Genomic DNA, 17,518 nt, shown 5'->3' with positions numbered 1-17,518 from the left:
ATGAAATGTAAGTATTTAAACCACATTAATTAATAAAAAATGATTTCATTGTTTGATAATTAAGATTTTAAAATATAAAAAATTATAAATTTTGTTTTTAAAATTTTAAAATATAATCACAATTAAATAAAATATAATCACAAAATAATTTGATAAATTACAAAATATTTTTCTAAAAATATCATATAATTATAAAAATAAATTATGAATATATATTTAAAAAAATTAAAAGTATTACATAATTGCATATTTAATAATAGTTTAATGATAATTAATGTTTAAAAAAATAGAGGTGTATGATTCATTGATTAATAATAGTTTAATGATAATTAATGTTGTGCCATATGATAATAAAATTCAAAATTTAATATTATTATATAACTTTAGATAATTTAATGTTTAAAAAAATCATATAATTTAATGATCATTTATAAATTTTATTCTATAAAACTAATAATACATGTGATTATGTGAGACTTATAATAGAATTAATAAGGTGGTGTTTGTTTTTCTAAAAAAAATATTATTGTAGTTGTATGAATTATTTAAATTTTAGTATTGTAAAACTAAAATTATTTAAATCTCAGTATTGTAAAACTCTTTTAAGTTTAAAAAAACAGTTTATTTATATTTCAGTTTATTTTAGCAGTCTGCAGACGTTAAAAACAAACAGGCTTCTTCTTGCAGACTGCAGACTTTTGGTCCACCTCTTCTGCTGTAGATGCCTGCAGATGTGGTCCGCAGACTGCAAACATTTTACCTCTGCAAAAACAAACACCACCTAATGCTCTTCTCATCTTGCTGATTTAGCATCAGTTTGCTCAAGGTTGTTATGGTGAACATCTAGTAAATGAATGTCTTTAAGAGCAATTATTCCCAATTTAGAGGTCACTCTATGATTATGGATAATTTAGACATGAAACTTATAGGTAGTTTAAGAATTCCTAAAAAAAGTGGTTTCACAATTTTTTGTTGAGTCAAGATACAAATATTAAATTTTGGAAGGATTAAAAAGTAAAAAATGTATCAAAATGGATATAATTGAAATATTGTTATTTAAAAGTGGTCAAAATGTAAAATTTTCGATCAACCAACGACTGAAAAAAGTTTATATTCATTTTTTATTTTAAAGGACTAAAGATAGAATTCTCCCATTCAATCAAGGAACCAAAACCCCGACTTCTAATAGATTTCTCGTAGCCCATTTTGTGTCCTTGTGTGAATATATATATATATCCTACCACTTATATTGCACGTTTATTAATGATATATTAGTAAATTAAAACAATTTATTTTTATTTTTATTTTTATTATTTTATTAAAATAAAGTCAATTTTAATTTGTTGTTTTTAATTTTTCACTAATACGGTTAGTTTTAATAATATAATTTATTTAATTTATATTTTAAATTATTTTTATCTATCATTAATTTTAATTTTTTTAATTGAATTATTTACAATGATTTATTTCAAGTGGGAAGAATCTTGATGTTACTTAAGTAGGTTTTAAATTCGAGTCTTGTGTATATATCATTGGGAGACTCATCCTAAAACCAGGTCTGCAATCCGATCGTCCGGATTAATCAAGGTGAAGTCCCAAAAGAACCGGGAGGGCAATAAAAAAAATTAGTTAGATAGATTTTATATTTTATATTTTTTTTCATTTCAGTTTTATTTTAAATTTAAATATTTTTAGTTTATGATTTTTTTAATATTATGCGATAAATTTTAAAGTTTTCTATAAATAATTTTTAATAAAATAAAAATTTATTTTTTATACTTTATTTTCTTTGTAAAACAAAATCAACGATGGTTTAGTATTTTTAATAAAATAATATATATTTAACATTAATTTAATTTATTTCTTTCTCTTTAAATTATTTTTTATATATAATGTTAAATTTGAGTATTTAAAAAAATTGAACCATTTCTAATAATTTAATTTGATTAATTTTATTTTTAAAAAATTAATTAATTTTACTTTTTTTATTATTTTGTAATTAAAATTATTTTTATAATGTAAAAAAATTATATAACATAACTATTGACATTTTTATGGAAAACAGGGATTGGGAGTGTGCATAAGAGATTTTAATTTTCATATTTTGTCTCCCATATTTGAGAGACTTGGCATTCTTTGATCCGGGTTCTTCATACAGAGAGCCCACATCATCTACAAAAAGTTTTTTTCCTTTCTGGTTTTGGAATTTCATCTTGAATAATTTGGACCGATCTATGTGGGTTATGAAATATTTTGATGGGTTAGTCTCTCACAATCTGATGGAATGGGCATAAATAAATTTTCAGGATGGACACCATCCGCAAATTAAGTAATTAATTGAATAAAACTCAAAATTTAAGGTGGATACGAAAAATTTCAAAGTAAACACTATCAATAAAATAAGTGACTAAAAAAATAAGTGGCTCCGTCACTGGTCTTTCGGTGAGAAATTTTGATATATATTAAAACTCGAACCCAAAATTTTATTTAAATAATATTAAACTACTTATCACTTAAATCGATCCGTCGATTGATATATAGTCTAAGTTTAGGTAACAATCCGAAGCAACTTGAGAGTAAGGGGTTGTTTGTTTACTTCAAAATGATTAAGCGCTGAATGATTCAAATGCTGAATGATTCAGAGGCTGAATGATTCAGAGGCTCTGTATGAATTAGCTCTGAATGTGACAAGTTGTTTGATAATGGCTCTGAATAATTCAGAATGTACTTCTGTGCTGAATCATTCAGCATTGTTTTGCTGAATCAATTAGCAGTGAATCATTCAGAGGTACAAAACAAACGCGTTCAGCATTCAACACTGAATTATTCCATTAAGAGGCAAACAAACTGTCCTAAAATTTTTGTGAAGAAGGCCAAAACACGGAAGTACGAATCCTCAAACACGGCAACTGATTTGTGAGGTCATGCAAATCACATAAGACCGCTCAACATGGCACAACCAAACATTTATGATATTGTTTATCAAGGATATATAACTCATATTACTTTATCTTGATCCATTAGCTTTATTCCTTGAAAACCAATCGTATTCAAGGACCATTACTCGCTCGACGAATGCTCCACCTGGGATATTCTTCTTCGGCCATCGTTGATGTCATCATTGCAACAGCCGAATCAAATCAATGCAATGATAGATCTAACGATGGCAACGACTAACACCACAACCATGAGGGATTTAAATAGTGGTTTGTTACCGTAATAATGTCTGTTATATAATAATAGTAGTATTGTTTGAAACTATTATTAAATAACCGCAATACTTACAATCATTGTAATAACACCTATCATGCCCGTAATCTAAATACAATCGTAATTTAAATTCCTGATGGCCACCATTTCAATATAGTTAGTTTCAGCTTAAACATGTTTCCTTTCACTTATGCATCTCTTTTTTGTGCTTTAATGTCATATGTCGGGACACGATTTTCCCTCCACCCAAAATCTTAAGAAAACAAGAATCAAACATCTTATAAACTCCCAAGGTTCTCATCTAAATGATTTAGTGGTATTACACTTATGAATAATATATGTTGTTTATATTGTAGGTTTATGGTAGGTTAATGAAAGAATAAGAATAACATGCATTTAAATTGTGATTGTGTTTTCGGTTGTATTGTATTTATTATGATTGTGAAAATAGTATGATATTATAGTCATTGCATGTATCACATTCGTGAAATAACGATTTCGAACATCTTTACCATTGTATAACAATTATTATTTCGATGACAAACCACTATTTTAAATACCTAAAGAAGAATAAGGAAGATACTAAAACACATGTTCTTTTATTTATTTTTAATGCCAAATTACAATTTGGTTACTAGGGAAATAAGATTTAACGGTCGAGGGACCAAAATATATTAAAACGATAACGTAAAGAGTCAAATTGATCTTTTTTTAATCAATGACCAAAATGGAAAGAATCAAAAACATAAGAAATCACCTGTGAATTTACCCTTTTTTTCTTCTAACCATGGTGATACATTAATAGAAATTGTAAAAATTTAGTGACCATTTTGGTAGTTTAAAAAACATAATATAGATATACTTAAATATCTTTTTTTTAGGAAATGATATACTTAAATATCTATTTGGCTAAAACATGTAGCATATGACAAGTTTCTATTTTCGGTGTGCATGAAAGACAAAATCAAAATAAAATTCCCAATTGAAAACCCTCCTTTTTTTGCAAACCCTAACTCCAGGAAGATTAATCTGGCTCCTCTTTTCGTTCTTCTCCTTCTCTTTCTTGGTGTCATATGCTCGTGCCAATTTCCGTAAGCACGTGCGATTCAATCGGTGTTTCGCCGATTCATTTCCCCCCTTTTTTAATTTTATTTTTTACAGTCATCGTCACCGTGACTCTCGTTCTGACCATCGGGTTTCTTGAATCTCCGATTGCAACTGCTCTTGCTTCTGCTTTCAAATAGCTTTTCTTTTCCTCAGGTTCATTTTTAAGGTTTAGGGTTTCCCCTAAATTGTTTTAGAAATTGATGTTCCTTTTTTATTATTATCATTGCTTTAGTCATTTCTTAGTGTTTAATTTACGAATCAGGACAGTGTTTTATCATCGAACTAATTATCTTGCTTCATTGACTGGAGCTGAGGAGTTCCCCAAATTTTCATCCACTATCCTAATTTGGTGTCGATTTTGTTGAAACAATGTAAAAATTTTGAAATTGAGATCGAGACATTGAAACTTGAGTTATTTTATTCAATTTCTTGATTACCTTGAAGCAGGTTACATATAATACTCAATTGCCATTAAAGTGATGTATTTGAAGTGGCTATTAAAAGAGGGGAAAAAGAAGGAAACGTGAATGATTGTGGATGGTGCAATTGTAAGGCAAAATTCGGCTTAACTTATGCAGCTCTTTCTAATTGTGTTCGTTGCTAAGAAAAGGTGGAAAAGAAGAAGGAATAAGGATTGAGATGAATGTACGGGCGCGGATGTCAGGACAGGTTCCTAATCGAAGTTTGCCCCAGCAAAATGGGAACCCTCCCCAACTTGCTCAGATGCAGAATATAGGTACAGGAAGTGCTGGTTCTGGTGGCATTGGAGACTCTCAGCATAATTTGTTGATGATGGAGCCTGAACTCCTAAAAACACGTGAATACATGCGAGGAAAGATGTAAGATTTTCTATAAGCAGTGGTGTTGATTACCTTTTTGTATGAAATGTCCAAATATGTGAATTGATTTAGTTTAAATCATAGAGAAATTTGGAGTACAAGTCGTATTTATTTTGATTTCATTTTTTCTTTTCTTTTCTGTGTGTGTGCATGTATAATTGTACATGATTGCGATGCACAAGTGCTGATGGGGGTTCAGTTGCATGTTTGTAATATTATTTCATCATTTTTTGTTGAGATAATATTTATACTTGTTTTTCTACTTCTGCAAAATGTGAGCATAAGTAAGAACTTAGTAGCAGAATAGTTAGGACTTATATGTCTATGTTTCACTCAAACTCAGCGGTTTATGTTATATCAAGTATAATTGGTGGAATTATAGTTTAAAGAAAACGGTGAAAAGTGCTTTTTGATGAATAGTTGTAGATCTGTTTCTGTAGGATTTTATGAGTTAGTAGATAATGTTTATTCTTCTTGAGATGTTCATTAAAGCATATGCATCATTGAATTGAATAGCAGTTTCAACAAATCTAAGGGGCCATTGTGTAGCGCAAAAGATAAGGCTCTGGTTCAATTTGTTGGGCAGTCCTCTCTCCCTCTCTCTCCCCAAAATAAATAAATAAATAAAACCTAAAGGAAGAAACCCTTGTTTGTTCATTATTCTTAAGTCTCCACATGGGTGGTAGAACATGTATATAATGATCCATATAATCAACATTGCTATTTAGCTTTTTCTGAGATACAATTTATCAATCAAGATTAGGCATTTTGACAGTTTTGTTATTATATCCAGGTATAATGTTCACTTTTAATATCTAATGCTATTCGGATCTCATTTTCTCCAGCATTGATATTTTGAAATTGCGGCACCAGCATCCAGTTACTGAGGCATCAATGATAAAGACTCGGGATTTTGCAAGACGGTTGGAAGAAGGTCTGTTTAAGATCGCTCATACGAAGGTTAATTATTTTTTCTTGACTGGTCTTTTACCTATTTTATTTCTATAGTTGAGCAATATCCTTTCTTCACTTCTTTTCTTTGCCACTTTAGAAGCAACCACTTAGCATTCTTCTCTTATCTTTTTTATTTCTATGTGCTACAACCCAATCTTTCTCCTTATTTCTGACTTTCAAAATTTGTTTTCTAGGAGGACTATATAAATTTGAATACTTTAGAGCACCGCTTACAGACTCTAATAAAAGGGATCCGAAATGTGCGCAACCAACAACATCTGCAGTTTGTTAAATCGGCACCAGAATCAACACCGGTTGGTACAATGATACCAACCCCTGGTATGTCGCACAATGACAATTCTAGTATGGCTGTTACACCTTCGACAGATACTCATATGAATGCTGCCAATGCAAGTGTAGCACTTACGAATGTCAATGCAGGAAGCATGTTTCCAACCGCTGACATGAATAGCGGTTCTGTCAGTAGATCGGATGGTAAATTTGATCCTTACAATCTTTTGTACTCTTATTTAGCATTTTATACTGATGGTAACAGAGTGGTACTTTTGTAGGAAATGTATCTAATGGGTATCAACAATCACCTGCAAATGTTGCTATTGCTTCAGGTGGAATGTCTTCAACTGGCGTGCTAAGAATGACAAGCCAAATGATTCCCACTCCTGGATTTAATAGTAATAATAGCACTAGTAACTGTAATAATCAGTCTTCCAATATTGTTGGTGGGCTTTCAACTGTTGAATCAACAATGGTATTTCAGCCACAGCAGCAAAAGCAACATATTCATGGTCAAAATAATCGTATCTTGCACACCCTTGGTAGACAAATGGGTAGTAGCTTCAGGTCTGGCTTGCAGCAGAAAACTTTTGGGTTTTCTAATGGATCCCTAAATGGTGCATTGGGAATGATGGGAAACAATATTCAAATTGATAATGAACCAGGGACTTCTGGGGAATATCAGACTGTCACATCTTTTGCTAATTCGTCAAAACCTATGCAACAACATTTTGACCAACATCAGCAACCCCCGATGCAAGGTAAAGTCTTGATTAAATTTCTCTGTATATTTCATTTGCTTTAGTAATAATGAATCTGAATATATAATTTGTTATGAGGATTTCCCAATTTTCTCAAATGAACCAATTTTGTGTCAGGTGATGGATATGGAATGAATACCGATTCTTTTGGGTCTGGAAACTTATATGGTGCTGTAACAACCGGTGGATCAGGGATGAACTCCCACAATTTGAATCCAGCTAATTTGCAATCTTTGACCAGAACAAGTTCTTTGATAAATAATAAGTCAAATTTACATGCTGTGCAATCAGCTGCCCATATGAAACCCCAGTCTCTGGATCAGTTTGAAAAGATGAATGTTCAACCTCCTGTTTCTTCAAGAGTTAATATCCTTCAGGCTAATCAACAGAAACAATTTCAGCAGCAGCTTAATCAGTTCCAGCAACAGCGGGAACATCAGAATCAGCAAATTCAGCAGCATCAGAATTTGCACACCAATACTGGTTATAGCCAATCTCATATGGCCTCTTTAAGCAGCCAAGTGAAAAGTGAACCTGGAGAGGAATGCCACAATGAGGTTCTACATGAACAAGCTTGTGAACCATTTACACATTCTGAATTGCGGAATGGGTTCCCGAATATCCATTATAAAGAGCTCTCTAGTCAGCAGGATATGCTTTCATCAATCCCACAAAATTCTCCGATAATGCAGCAGATGTTGCATCAAAATCAATTGATTCCAGAATCTCATAACGATTGTAAGCTTTCAGATGAAGCACCACCAGAATCAGGTGCACACAGCCAGTGGCACCCTCACTCACAAAATCAGGTTCAAATGCCGAAGAACATATCAGAGCAGCATATTCAAGATGCCGTCCGCCAGAAAGTACCGGGGCAGGATGAAGCCCAACATAAAGATTTATCTGCAGATGGATCTTCTATCAGTCTTGTTGTTCCACAAAGCTCATCTGATCCTTCAACTTCCAGGGGTACCTTCACAAGATCCGGAAATGGAAGCCGTGATCGGCAGTTTAGAAATCAAGTGAGGTGGCTTTTGTTTCTGCGTCATGCTCATAGATGTAAAGCCCCCGAGGGTAAGTGTGATGGCTATTGCTATACTGTACGAAAGTTGTTGAGTCATATGGATATATGTGAATCATCTAAGTGTTCATATCCTCGTTGCCATCACTCCAAGATATTGATTCGTCATCACAAGACCTGTGAAAATCCATCGTGCCCTGTTTGTGTTCCCGTTGTCAGTTATGTACGGGCTCAAAAGGCACGTTCCTGTCTAAAACCCTCTTTTGTTCTGCCATCTTTGGATAGTGGATCTACTGAAACTGTAGGTACTTCAGCTAGAATGAATTCTACAACTGCATCAATTGATACCTCTGTAGATCTACAGCCTTCACTAAAACGAATAAAAATAGAGCAGCCTCTTCATTCTGTTACTGCTGAGAGTAATGGTTCAGTAGTATCAGGTTCTGCTGTGGCTGAGCATCACATATCAGAGGATATCCGGTGCCAAGATCGCCAACTAGCTGACCTGTCTATGCCAGTTAAACTGGAGGCTGTGGAGGTCCCCATGAGTTCTGCTGAAGTTAGTCCTGCTTTTATTGAAATGAAGGATGCTGTAGATGACATTTGCAAACAGAAGACTGATGGTGAATCGATTATGTATGATGAATTTAGTGGTCTACCGAAGCAAGAAAATGCTAATATTGTGGAAGAGTCTGATTTAGTAAAACAAGAAAATATGATACAACCTTCCAAAAGTGTGGCTGTAACCAAGTCTGGGAAACCAAAAATAAAGGGAGTGTCTCTGACCGAACTGTTCACCCCTGAGCAAGTTAGGGAGCATATTGCAGGTCTCAGACAATGGGTTGGACAGGTATGCTTTATTTTAGTGTTCTGATCTGTTTGAGGCATTGTTTCTTTTAGCATCTTATGTTCATAATAAGTTGTCGGAGTTGAATATATGTGCTAGATACCAGAAAAGAAGTTGGGTACAGAACAAGGTGTATTGATGGTAGTTATTTTCTTGCTTTCAGAGTAAGGCAAAGGCTGAAAAGAATCAAGCAATGGAGCACTCAATGAGTGAGAACTCTTGTCAGTTATGTGCTGTTGAGAACCTTACTTTTGAACCACCCCCAATTTATTGCAGCCCTTGCGGAGCTCGCATTAAGCGAAATGCAATGTACTACACAGTGGGATCAGGTGATACACGACATTACTTTTGTATTCCATGCCATAACGAGGCTCGTGGAGATACCATTGTTGCTGAGGGAACTGCCTTTCATAAGGCAAGACTTGAGAAGAAGAAGAATGATGAAGAGACTGAGGAATGGGTATGTACAAAACATTTATTATAATATTTAGTTAGCATTCCTAAGATTTACTCACTTTTTCTTCTTCTTCAATAAAATCCTGCAGTGGGTTCAGTGTGACAAGTGTGAGGCTTGGCAGCATCAAATTTGTGCTTTGTTTAATGGTAGAAGGAATGATGGTGGTCAAGCTGACTATACATGCCCCAATTGCTATATTGCTGAGATTGAAAGAGGAAAGCGGAAGCCCTTACCACAGAGTGCTGTCCTTGGGGCCCAAGATTTGCCGAGAACAGTCCTTAGTGACCACATAGAAGAGCGGTTATTTAGGAGGCTAAAACAAGAAAGACAAGAGAGGGCAAGGGTTCAAGGAAAAAGTTATGACGAGGTAATTAATGGATCATGATCTCATGATAGTTGATTCTGCGTTTTATGTGGTGATCCTTGTACTGCTTTTCATGTTGCAGAAATAAGTTTAGAATTGAATTGCTATAAATTCTCCTCCCCCAATATATGTGTATGCATAGCTATGTTCAGATAAGTTTGCTTGTTCCTAGTTATGTGCTGAAGATTAGAAGCTTTGTAGGTTTTATAAATTAAATCATATTTTGCTAGTGATGGAGTATTTTGCATAGAGTTATATATATACATATATATAACCATTGGAAAGCGGGTAATTGGATCTTACCTAGTGATAGTTTGAATTTTCTATCCATTTCTAGCCAGTAATTGGCCCCATTGCCACTAAGTTAAGCTTATTATCTATATGATTAAACTTAAGAATTCTGATTTATTTGACTTGGCCCAACTTACTTCTATATATGGACTTCTACAGCTCTAGTTAATAAGCCTATTTATTGTTTCATTGAGATTTGCAGGTTCCTGGGGCTGAAGCACTTGTATTTAGAGTTGTTTCATCAGTTGACAAAAAGTTGGAAGTGAAGCCACACTTTCTTGACATTTTTCAAGAAGAGAATTACCCACCAGAATTTCCATATAAATCAAAGGTATGAAGGATGTTGATTGAGTATAATACATGCTTTTGTGTGTTCTGATAAACTTTGTAATGCATGCCTTATGTTGAGAATGACACTTTAATTGTAACTATGAAATGCTTATAAGCTACGGTTTTCTTTTAGGTAATTTTATTGTTTCAGAAGATTGAAGGAGTAGAAGTATGTTTATTTGGCATGTATGTTCAAGAATTTGGATCGGAATCTGCACTCCCAAATCAGCGCCGTGTTTATCTTTCATACTTAGATTCGGTAAAGTATTTCTGGCCTGAGATTAAAGCAGTTACTGGAGAAGCTCTCCGTACATTTGTTTACCATGAAATTCTTGTAAGTCCAATCTCTTAGTTAATTCTGCTTAGTGATTTTTATTTTCACAATTCAGTTTGAATGCCATGTGTCAGTAATCTATCGTCGTCTAACATATTGGATTCCAAACCTTACTTTTCCAGATTGGATACCTTGAATATTGCAAGCTACGTGGCTTTACAAGTTGCTATATATGGGCTTGCCCTCCACTAAAGGGTGAAGATTATATCTTATATTGTCATCCAGAAATCCAGAAAACACCGAAATCAGATAAATTGAGAGAATGGTGAGACAAATAGTTGTCCATAATTTTTTTATTTCATTATTTTACATCTCAATTTATATTTTTATTAATCCACTATTACTAACTTCCCTGCTATGCATGATTCTGTTTCAGGTATTTGTCAATGCTGAAAAAAGCTGCCAAGGAAAGTGTTGTAGTTGGTCTTACTAATTTATATGATCATTTCTTTGAATCTGCTGGTGAATGTAAGGCCAAAGTTACAGCAGCTAGGCTTCCATATTTTGATGGTGATTACTGGCCTGGGGCAGCTGAAGATCTAATTAATCAGCTTCGTCAAGAAGAAGATGGCAGAAAGCTCAACAAAAAAGGAACCAAAATGACCTTAACAAAAAGGGCCTTAAAAGCATCTGGGCAGTCTGATCTGTCTGCTAATGCATCAAAGGATCTGCTACTGATGCATAAAGTAATATTTTCTTCCAAATCTTCAGTATTTTTTACCTATGATAACGTTCTCAGTTACCGTTCTTGCTATCTTAGATTTTTCATATCATGAAAAAAGATTTTAACTGGTTACATTGTCTCCCCCCCCCCATTTCAGCTTGGTGAAACCATTTCCCCAATGAAGGAGGATTTTATCATGGTTCACTTGCAGCATTGTTGCACTCATTGTTGTTGTCTAATGATATCTGGAAACCGCTGGGTCTGCAACAAGTGCAAAAAGTTTCAGATTTGTGATAAGTAAGATATCTACTCTTTAGCAATGCGTTAATTTTTGTTTAGGATCTCTCCCTTTGTCTTTGTGTGTGTGTGAGCATAGAAGTATACTACATATGATAGTCTAGCAGGCTATGATTTTGTCAGCTGCGTAGTATACTTAGTAATATGATTGTTTAGCATGAGAATTTATAATCTCTATTAGATCTATATATGAGCAAGAGGGAGTATGCACTCTTTCTTCACACACATAGTTAAGCATCTGTGTTATAGTGTTTCTATATTTTAATTCATGTCTGATCAATGCTAAGGTTCAGTTGTTTGATGCATTTTAGAACGTGTCGAGTGTTTTTCTCATTCTGACAGTAATAATTCCTGCTCATTTTCATATGCAAATCATAAAGAATTATGAATACATAGAGGTATGCTAGTTATCTAAACCCTTGGCCATTCATTACTAGTTTACTATTTTCTCAGCCTTTGGCAATATATTCTAGATATTAAACATTAATCACATTTGTTGATGGTGAATAATAGTGGACTTTCCTAGTGCTTTACAGTTACAGGCTATGCTTCTTTTTCCATCCTTAAAGCTACTACGTTTAGCTATGGAAGATGCCATTGCAGCTGGTGGTGTTGAATAATGGGCTTTCCCTTGTTAGGTTTCTTAGAATTTATTGTTGAATTAACCTCTAGTCAGGACAGTTCTTTCTGGAAAAAAGGGGGGGGGGGGAAGAGAAAAAAAAGTGAAAGGAAAAAAAACCCTTCATATTTGGGGTGAAAAGGAACAGAATATGCAAGGCTATATTATGTTCACAGGTTATGAATCCGTGTCACATGGTAATCACGAGAAAACCTGCTTTTGTCGATAAAGTTTTACCACTGTTGAGATTCCTATCTCTTGAAGAAACTATGATTCTTAGTATATATGGAACTCGTCGAAGGGAGCTCCTAACCTTAGACTTTTTCGGGAGAGTGTCTTAAATCTTCCTAATTGAAATGAATTGTCTTATTTTATTACTAAGAGTATCCCCTTAAATAGAGGCTAAATAGGGTTTTATTGTTTTAGAAAGAAACTAAGATTTAACTTGTAGAATAAGAAACTAAAATTAAGTTTTTTCAATGAAGTACTTGCTAAATAACTTATCTAACTAGAAATGTTATTAAAATAAAGTTGTTTGTCTTATTTGCATCATTGGGGTCTTTGACTTCTTGTCTTGTCCACAAAGGCATTGGAATTAGAGGAGGAGCTTGTCTGCAAATTCCCGGAGCTTCTTGTAACAAAGATCTCAACTCTTTTTTGGCACTGGAATTGCACAAAGTGCCTCGCTCTATTACCGAGTTGTTATGTTCATGGGTTATGGATTATGTCACTAGGCAAATTCACTAGAAAACTTGCTTTACCCTTGCTGCAATTCCTATTTTGTGAAGAACTTATGATTAATAATATGTACAGAACTTGTTGAGTGGAGGTCCTATTCTTGAACTCATCGGTGGGTTCTCCTGAAATTAGACTCACTAGGGGGAGAATCTTAACCATAATTGGGATGAATTTCTATGTTATTTTATTATAAGAATTGTTCCCATAAATAAGAGGTTTTATAGGTTTTTATTCTTGTAAAATAAGAAGCTAAAATTAACTTGTTGAATAAGAAACTATAATTAACTAAACTAAAATTAAGGTTTTTAATTTGCAATAAAATACTTGCTAAATAAATTATCTAATTTATATGATAAAGTTATGTCTTCCCAGCTTTGGTGTCTTTGATTTCTTGTCTTGCCCACAAAGGCTTGCGTCACAGGTAACGCTTGCCTGGTACTAAAATTTAACTTTGCATTGACATGCTAATTCTAGTACTGTAATATTTAATTGTTCTCCCCTTTTTCAAATTTCTTTTTTTTTACACTTGGTGCTCTTAGAAGTGTGATTATTTCTCAGTTTAACTAGTAAAAGAATTCAATACTTTACTCCCTTTCGCGTCCCTGGTTGGATTTGGAAGCTGAATGGCACCATTATTATCTTTGATCCTTTAGTCAAATTATTATCTTCATCTGTTCTTATTTCAATCTGCTTTGGCAAACTTGGAGATAGTTTCTAGTTTCCTAAATAGATGGGTCTAATGGTTGCTTCATTATACCTTCCAGGTGCTATGAAACAGAGCAGAAACGTGAAGAACGAGAGAGACATCCCATTAATCAGAGGGAAAAACATATTCTCCATCCGGTAAGTTTGTCAGAGTACTTCTATAATCGACTTCATCTGTTTTGTCTGTTGTTGCTTCTTTATACAGGCTTTTTTTCTTCTCCTTTTTATCTTTCTAATTGAATATATTTTTGGAAAATTGATTTTGTTCAGGTTGAAATTATTGATGTACCAACTGATACAAAGGATAAAGATGAAATTCTTGAGAGTGAATTCTTTGATACTAGGCACGCATTTTTGAGTCTTTGTCAAGGGAATCATTATCAGTATGATACGTTAAGGCGAGCTAAACATTCTTCAATGATGATCCTGTACCATCTTCACAATCCAACTGCTCCTGCATATGTCACAAGCTGTAAAATATGTTATCTAGACATTGAAACTGGTCAAGGTTGGCACTGTGAAGTTTGCCCTGATTATGATGTATGCAATGCATGTTACCGAAAGGACGGTGGTGTTGATCATCCTCATAAGTTAACAAATAATCCATCATTGGCTGAACATGATGCACAAAATAAAGAGGCGAGACAACTACGGGTTCTGCAGGTACTTTTCTTCAATATATTTATTGAACACTTTGTTATAAAAAAAGTTGTCCCTACTGCGTGATTAGGAGGGTGTGCTTAATTGCTAATCCAATTGAATCATTGAAATATATGTGTACGCATTTGTGTAATAATACTCGAAGACCAACAATGTGTATATCTGACAATGTCTTGTGGTTGGAAATACGAGTTTATGAGCTTTGACTATATGTGTTCTAACATGTCAGATTTCAGATAGCATCATCTAATGATTGGTTCTTTAAATTTGCAGCTGAGGAAAATGCTTGACCTTTTGGTGCATGCATCACAATGTCGTTCTGCTCATTGCCAATACCCAAATTGTAGGAAAGTGAAGGGACTTTTCCGCCATGGAATACAATGCAAAACACGTGCTTCCGGTGGCTGTGTACTTTGTAAGAAAATGTGGTATCTCTTGCAGCTTCATGCACGAGCATGCAAAGAATCAGGATGTCACGTACCACGTTGCAGGTACACTCATCTGGCTCCCACTCCCTTGAACAGCCCTGTACTATTCTCCTTTCTCTGTTTACACCCACGGTTTTAATCCAAAGCTAGTATCATTAAATTTGCTAATTAATACAGGGATCTTAAGGAACATTTGAGGAGGCTTCAACAACAGTCTGATTCGCGGCGGAGGGCTGCTGTGATGGAGATGATGAGACAGAGAGCTGCAGAAGTTGCTGGTAATTCCGGGTAAAACGAACTGTAAATATAGGTGTAGATGTTTTGATGAAAAATGCTCCTTTATCCAATAGGGAGGTAGACAATAGTATTGGTGCTGTGCCAACAGTTGACTGCTTAGAACCAGGCCAGCAATGGGGAAAACCGGCAGATATAAGGCAGGAGATAGCATACAATACTTCAAACTAGTGATTGATTGCTTCTTCAATCCCATGACTGAATTCCCTACAAGGACTGCATCTGCATGCAAACAAAGTTTTACGAGATCGGATTGCAGCAGTAGTGGAGCTATGCCCGATATGTGTCGGTTGACTAATTTGATGATTCTTTATAACTTTCAGCTTGGATCTGTGGAATTGGAATGCTACCCGTGTGGCGAGTGTATCATAATTATGTTCTTATATGTTACCTCTAAATTGCTTCGCAAAAATGTAGGGCTGACCCCATTTTTGCAGAATAACTTATAATTTAAAGATGTAGGTTGACGAAGGTACATCAATTCTTTTTCTAATCGATACTGGGAAATTATTTATAATATATACATACATGCATACAAATATATGTAATTTGTATTACATAGTTCAAAGGTCTATTTTTTTGTTCAAAGGTCTTTTTTTTTTCACTCATTCCTAACTCTATTGCTATTATGGGTGAGCAAAACTTGATCGAAAAATTGATATTTTTTATTCGACTTGATTAAAAAAACTCGACTCGAAATCATTTCGAGTTGTAATTTTATAAACTCAATTCGATTCGAAAAAAATTTCAAGTTCAAATCGAGTTGTAAAGTACAACTCGAATAACTCGAAAATTTTAGTAATTAGTATATGTATTTTCAAGTTTGAGTTTAATCACTCAATTTTGTATGATATATATATATATATATATATTTTTATCAAAAATTACACATGAATAGGTTGCTATATATATATGTATTATATATGATTATAAAATATCATTTAAATTAAAATCAAATAATATCATAATATTATAAATGTATAATTAAATATAAACACAAACACGAAAATTCAACTCGAGTCGACTAGAAAAAATTTCAAGTCAACTCCGAGTTGTAAAATAAGATTCGTCAACTTGAATAAGTTAAAAAAAAATTTACTTGATTCGATCGAACATTCACCCATTCTATTTGATTTTGGATTTTATGGGATTTGAATGTCATGTTTTCTTGCAAAGTTACAAGATTCGGTCTGTGGCCAGCCAAATTGGATTGGGCCTTGGTTTAAGCTCGGCCTGCTCAGACTGAGACTTTGACGTTTCCCAATTTATCTATTTATTTTAATTATTAAATTATTTATTTTTAAAGCCATTCTTAACATTTTGTTTATATTTGTGCTAATATTCGGCTATCGGTCGTTAATCTTTTTAGTGGAGATGGAGATATATCCTGACAGAATAATAATTTTAGTACTATAATTTATATATTATATTAATTAAGTCTTAATTCAAAATAAATTTTTAAATATTTAAATATAAATACTCCCCAATTATAGGTACTATTTTTTCTTTTGAGTTTCATTATTATTTAAAGTTGCAAAATATTTTTTGATTATGGGATATTACTTTGTTGAATCCTCTGATTACCAAAAGTTATGAAATGATCACTCGATTATTCATATATTTTAAACTCATCATTTTTTTAAAAACAATTGATGATCATCTCCGATGAATGTTAACCTATTGACTTAGATATAAAAAATATGATCCAAAACCGTTTGAGATGTATAGTTATTTGAGATTCAAGGATCAAATTTTACCATATCCTAATCAATAAGTTAACATCCAGCTTAGATTGTCATCAAATTTTTAATTAATTTTTTTGAAGATTATATGAGTTGGACACTAACTTGTTGACTTAGATAAAAATATATGATCTTAGAACGTTTGAGATGTATAGTTATTTGAGATTTTAGGGTTAGATTTTATCATATACTAATCAGCATGTTAACATCGCTTAGATTGTCATCAATTTTTTAATTAAAAAAGTAACATGTTGACTTAGATATAAAAAATATGATCTCAGTACCGTTTGAGATGAATAATTATTTGAGATTTTGTCATCAATTTTTTTAATTAAAAAAATAAATTTAGAAAATATGAATAGTCTAGTAATTATTTCGTAACTTTTAATAGTCAAGAGACTTAACAAAACAATATCTATAATCGAAGGATTATTTTGTAGCTTTTAAAAATGGAAAGATTTAAAAAAAAATCCCATGATCGAGGTACTATTTATATACATTATCTTAAATATTTAGATAAAACCTCAAATTTCTCATTTTCCTTACCTCTGCAATGACCCAT

At 33.1% G+C, this 17,518-nt stretch overlaps 1 protein-coding gene across 5 annotated transcripts; it reads left to right on the top strand.

Moving 5' to 3' along the window:
- The first annotated feature begins 4,208 nt into the window (after positions 1 to 4,208).
- Positions 4,209 to 15,795, top strand: LOC120219050 (histone acetyltransferase HAC1-like). Of its 5 annotated transcripts, none has more exons than XM_039216100.1 (17): positions 4,209 to 4,470; positions 4,765 to 5,156; positions 6,002 to 6,116; positions 6,305 to 6,449; positions 6,737 to 7,165; positions 7,283 to 9,036; positions 9,197 to 9,493; positions 9,579 to 9,857; positions 10,348 to 10,476; positions 10,609 to 10,809; positions 10,932 to 11,074; positions 11,186 to 11,495; positions 11,631 to 11,770; positions 13,892 to 13,970; positions 14,103 to 14,495; positions 14,766 to 14,983; positions 15,098 to 15,795. In XM_039216100.1, exons 2-17 carry the CDS (start codon positions 4,957 to 4,959, stop codon positions 15,210 to 15,212), a joined length of 4,947 nt encoding a protein of 1,648 aa, XP_039072031.1. In that variant the 5' UTR covers positions 4,209 to 4,470; positions 4,765 to 4,956; the 3' UTR covers positions 15,213 to 15,795. The 5 variants fall into 5 exon arrangements, with proteins under 5 accessions (XP_039072031.1, XP_039071983.1, XP_039071861.1 ...); XM_039216052.1 differs by having other exon boundaries at positions 6,305 to 6,605; XM_039215930.1 differs by having other exon boundaries at positions 6,305 to 6,605; positions 6,683 to 7,165.
- Positions 15,796 to 17,518: the final 1,723 nt, after the last annotated feature.

This window comes from Hibiscus syriacus, unplaced genomic scaffold (genome assembly GCF_006381635.1).
Source record: "Hibiscus syriacus cultivar Baekdansim isolate YM2019G1 unplaced genomic scaffold, ASM638163v2 tig00000003_pilon, whole genome shotgun sequence".
NCBI lineage: Eukaryota > Viridiplantae > Streptophyta > Magnoliopsida > Malvales > Malvaceae > Hibiscus > Hibiscus syriacus.
This window is presented reverse-complemented; position numbering and strand designations above follow the sequence as displayed.

Excerpts from the sequence above, each read along its gene's own strand:
- LOC120219050 (XM_039215930.1), top strand. The coding sequence starts at position 4,957 with ATGAATGTACGGGCGCGGATGTCAGGACAGGTTCCTAATCGAAGTTTG. Across the intron at positions 9,494-9,578 it reads ATGAAGAGACTGAGGAATGG|TGGGTTCAGTGTGACAAGTG; the intron begins GTATGTACAAAA and ends AAAATCCTGCAG. Across the intron at positions 11,771-13,891 it reads AAGTTTCAGATTTGTGATAA|GTGCTATGAAACAGAGCAGA; the intron begins GTAAGATATCTA and ends TATACCTTCCAG.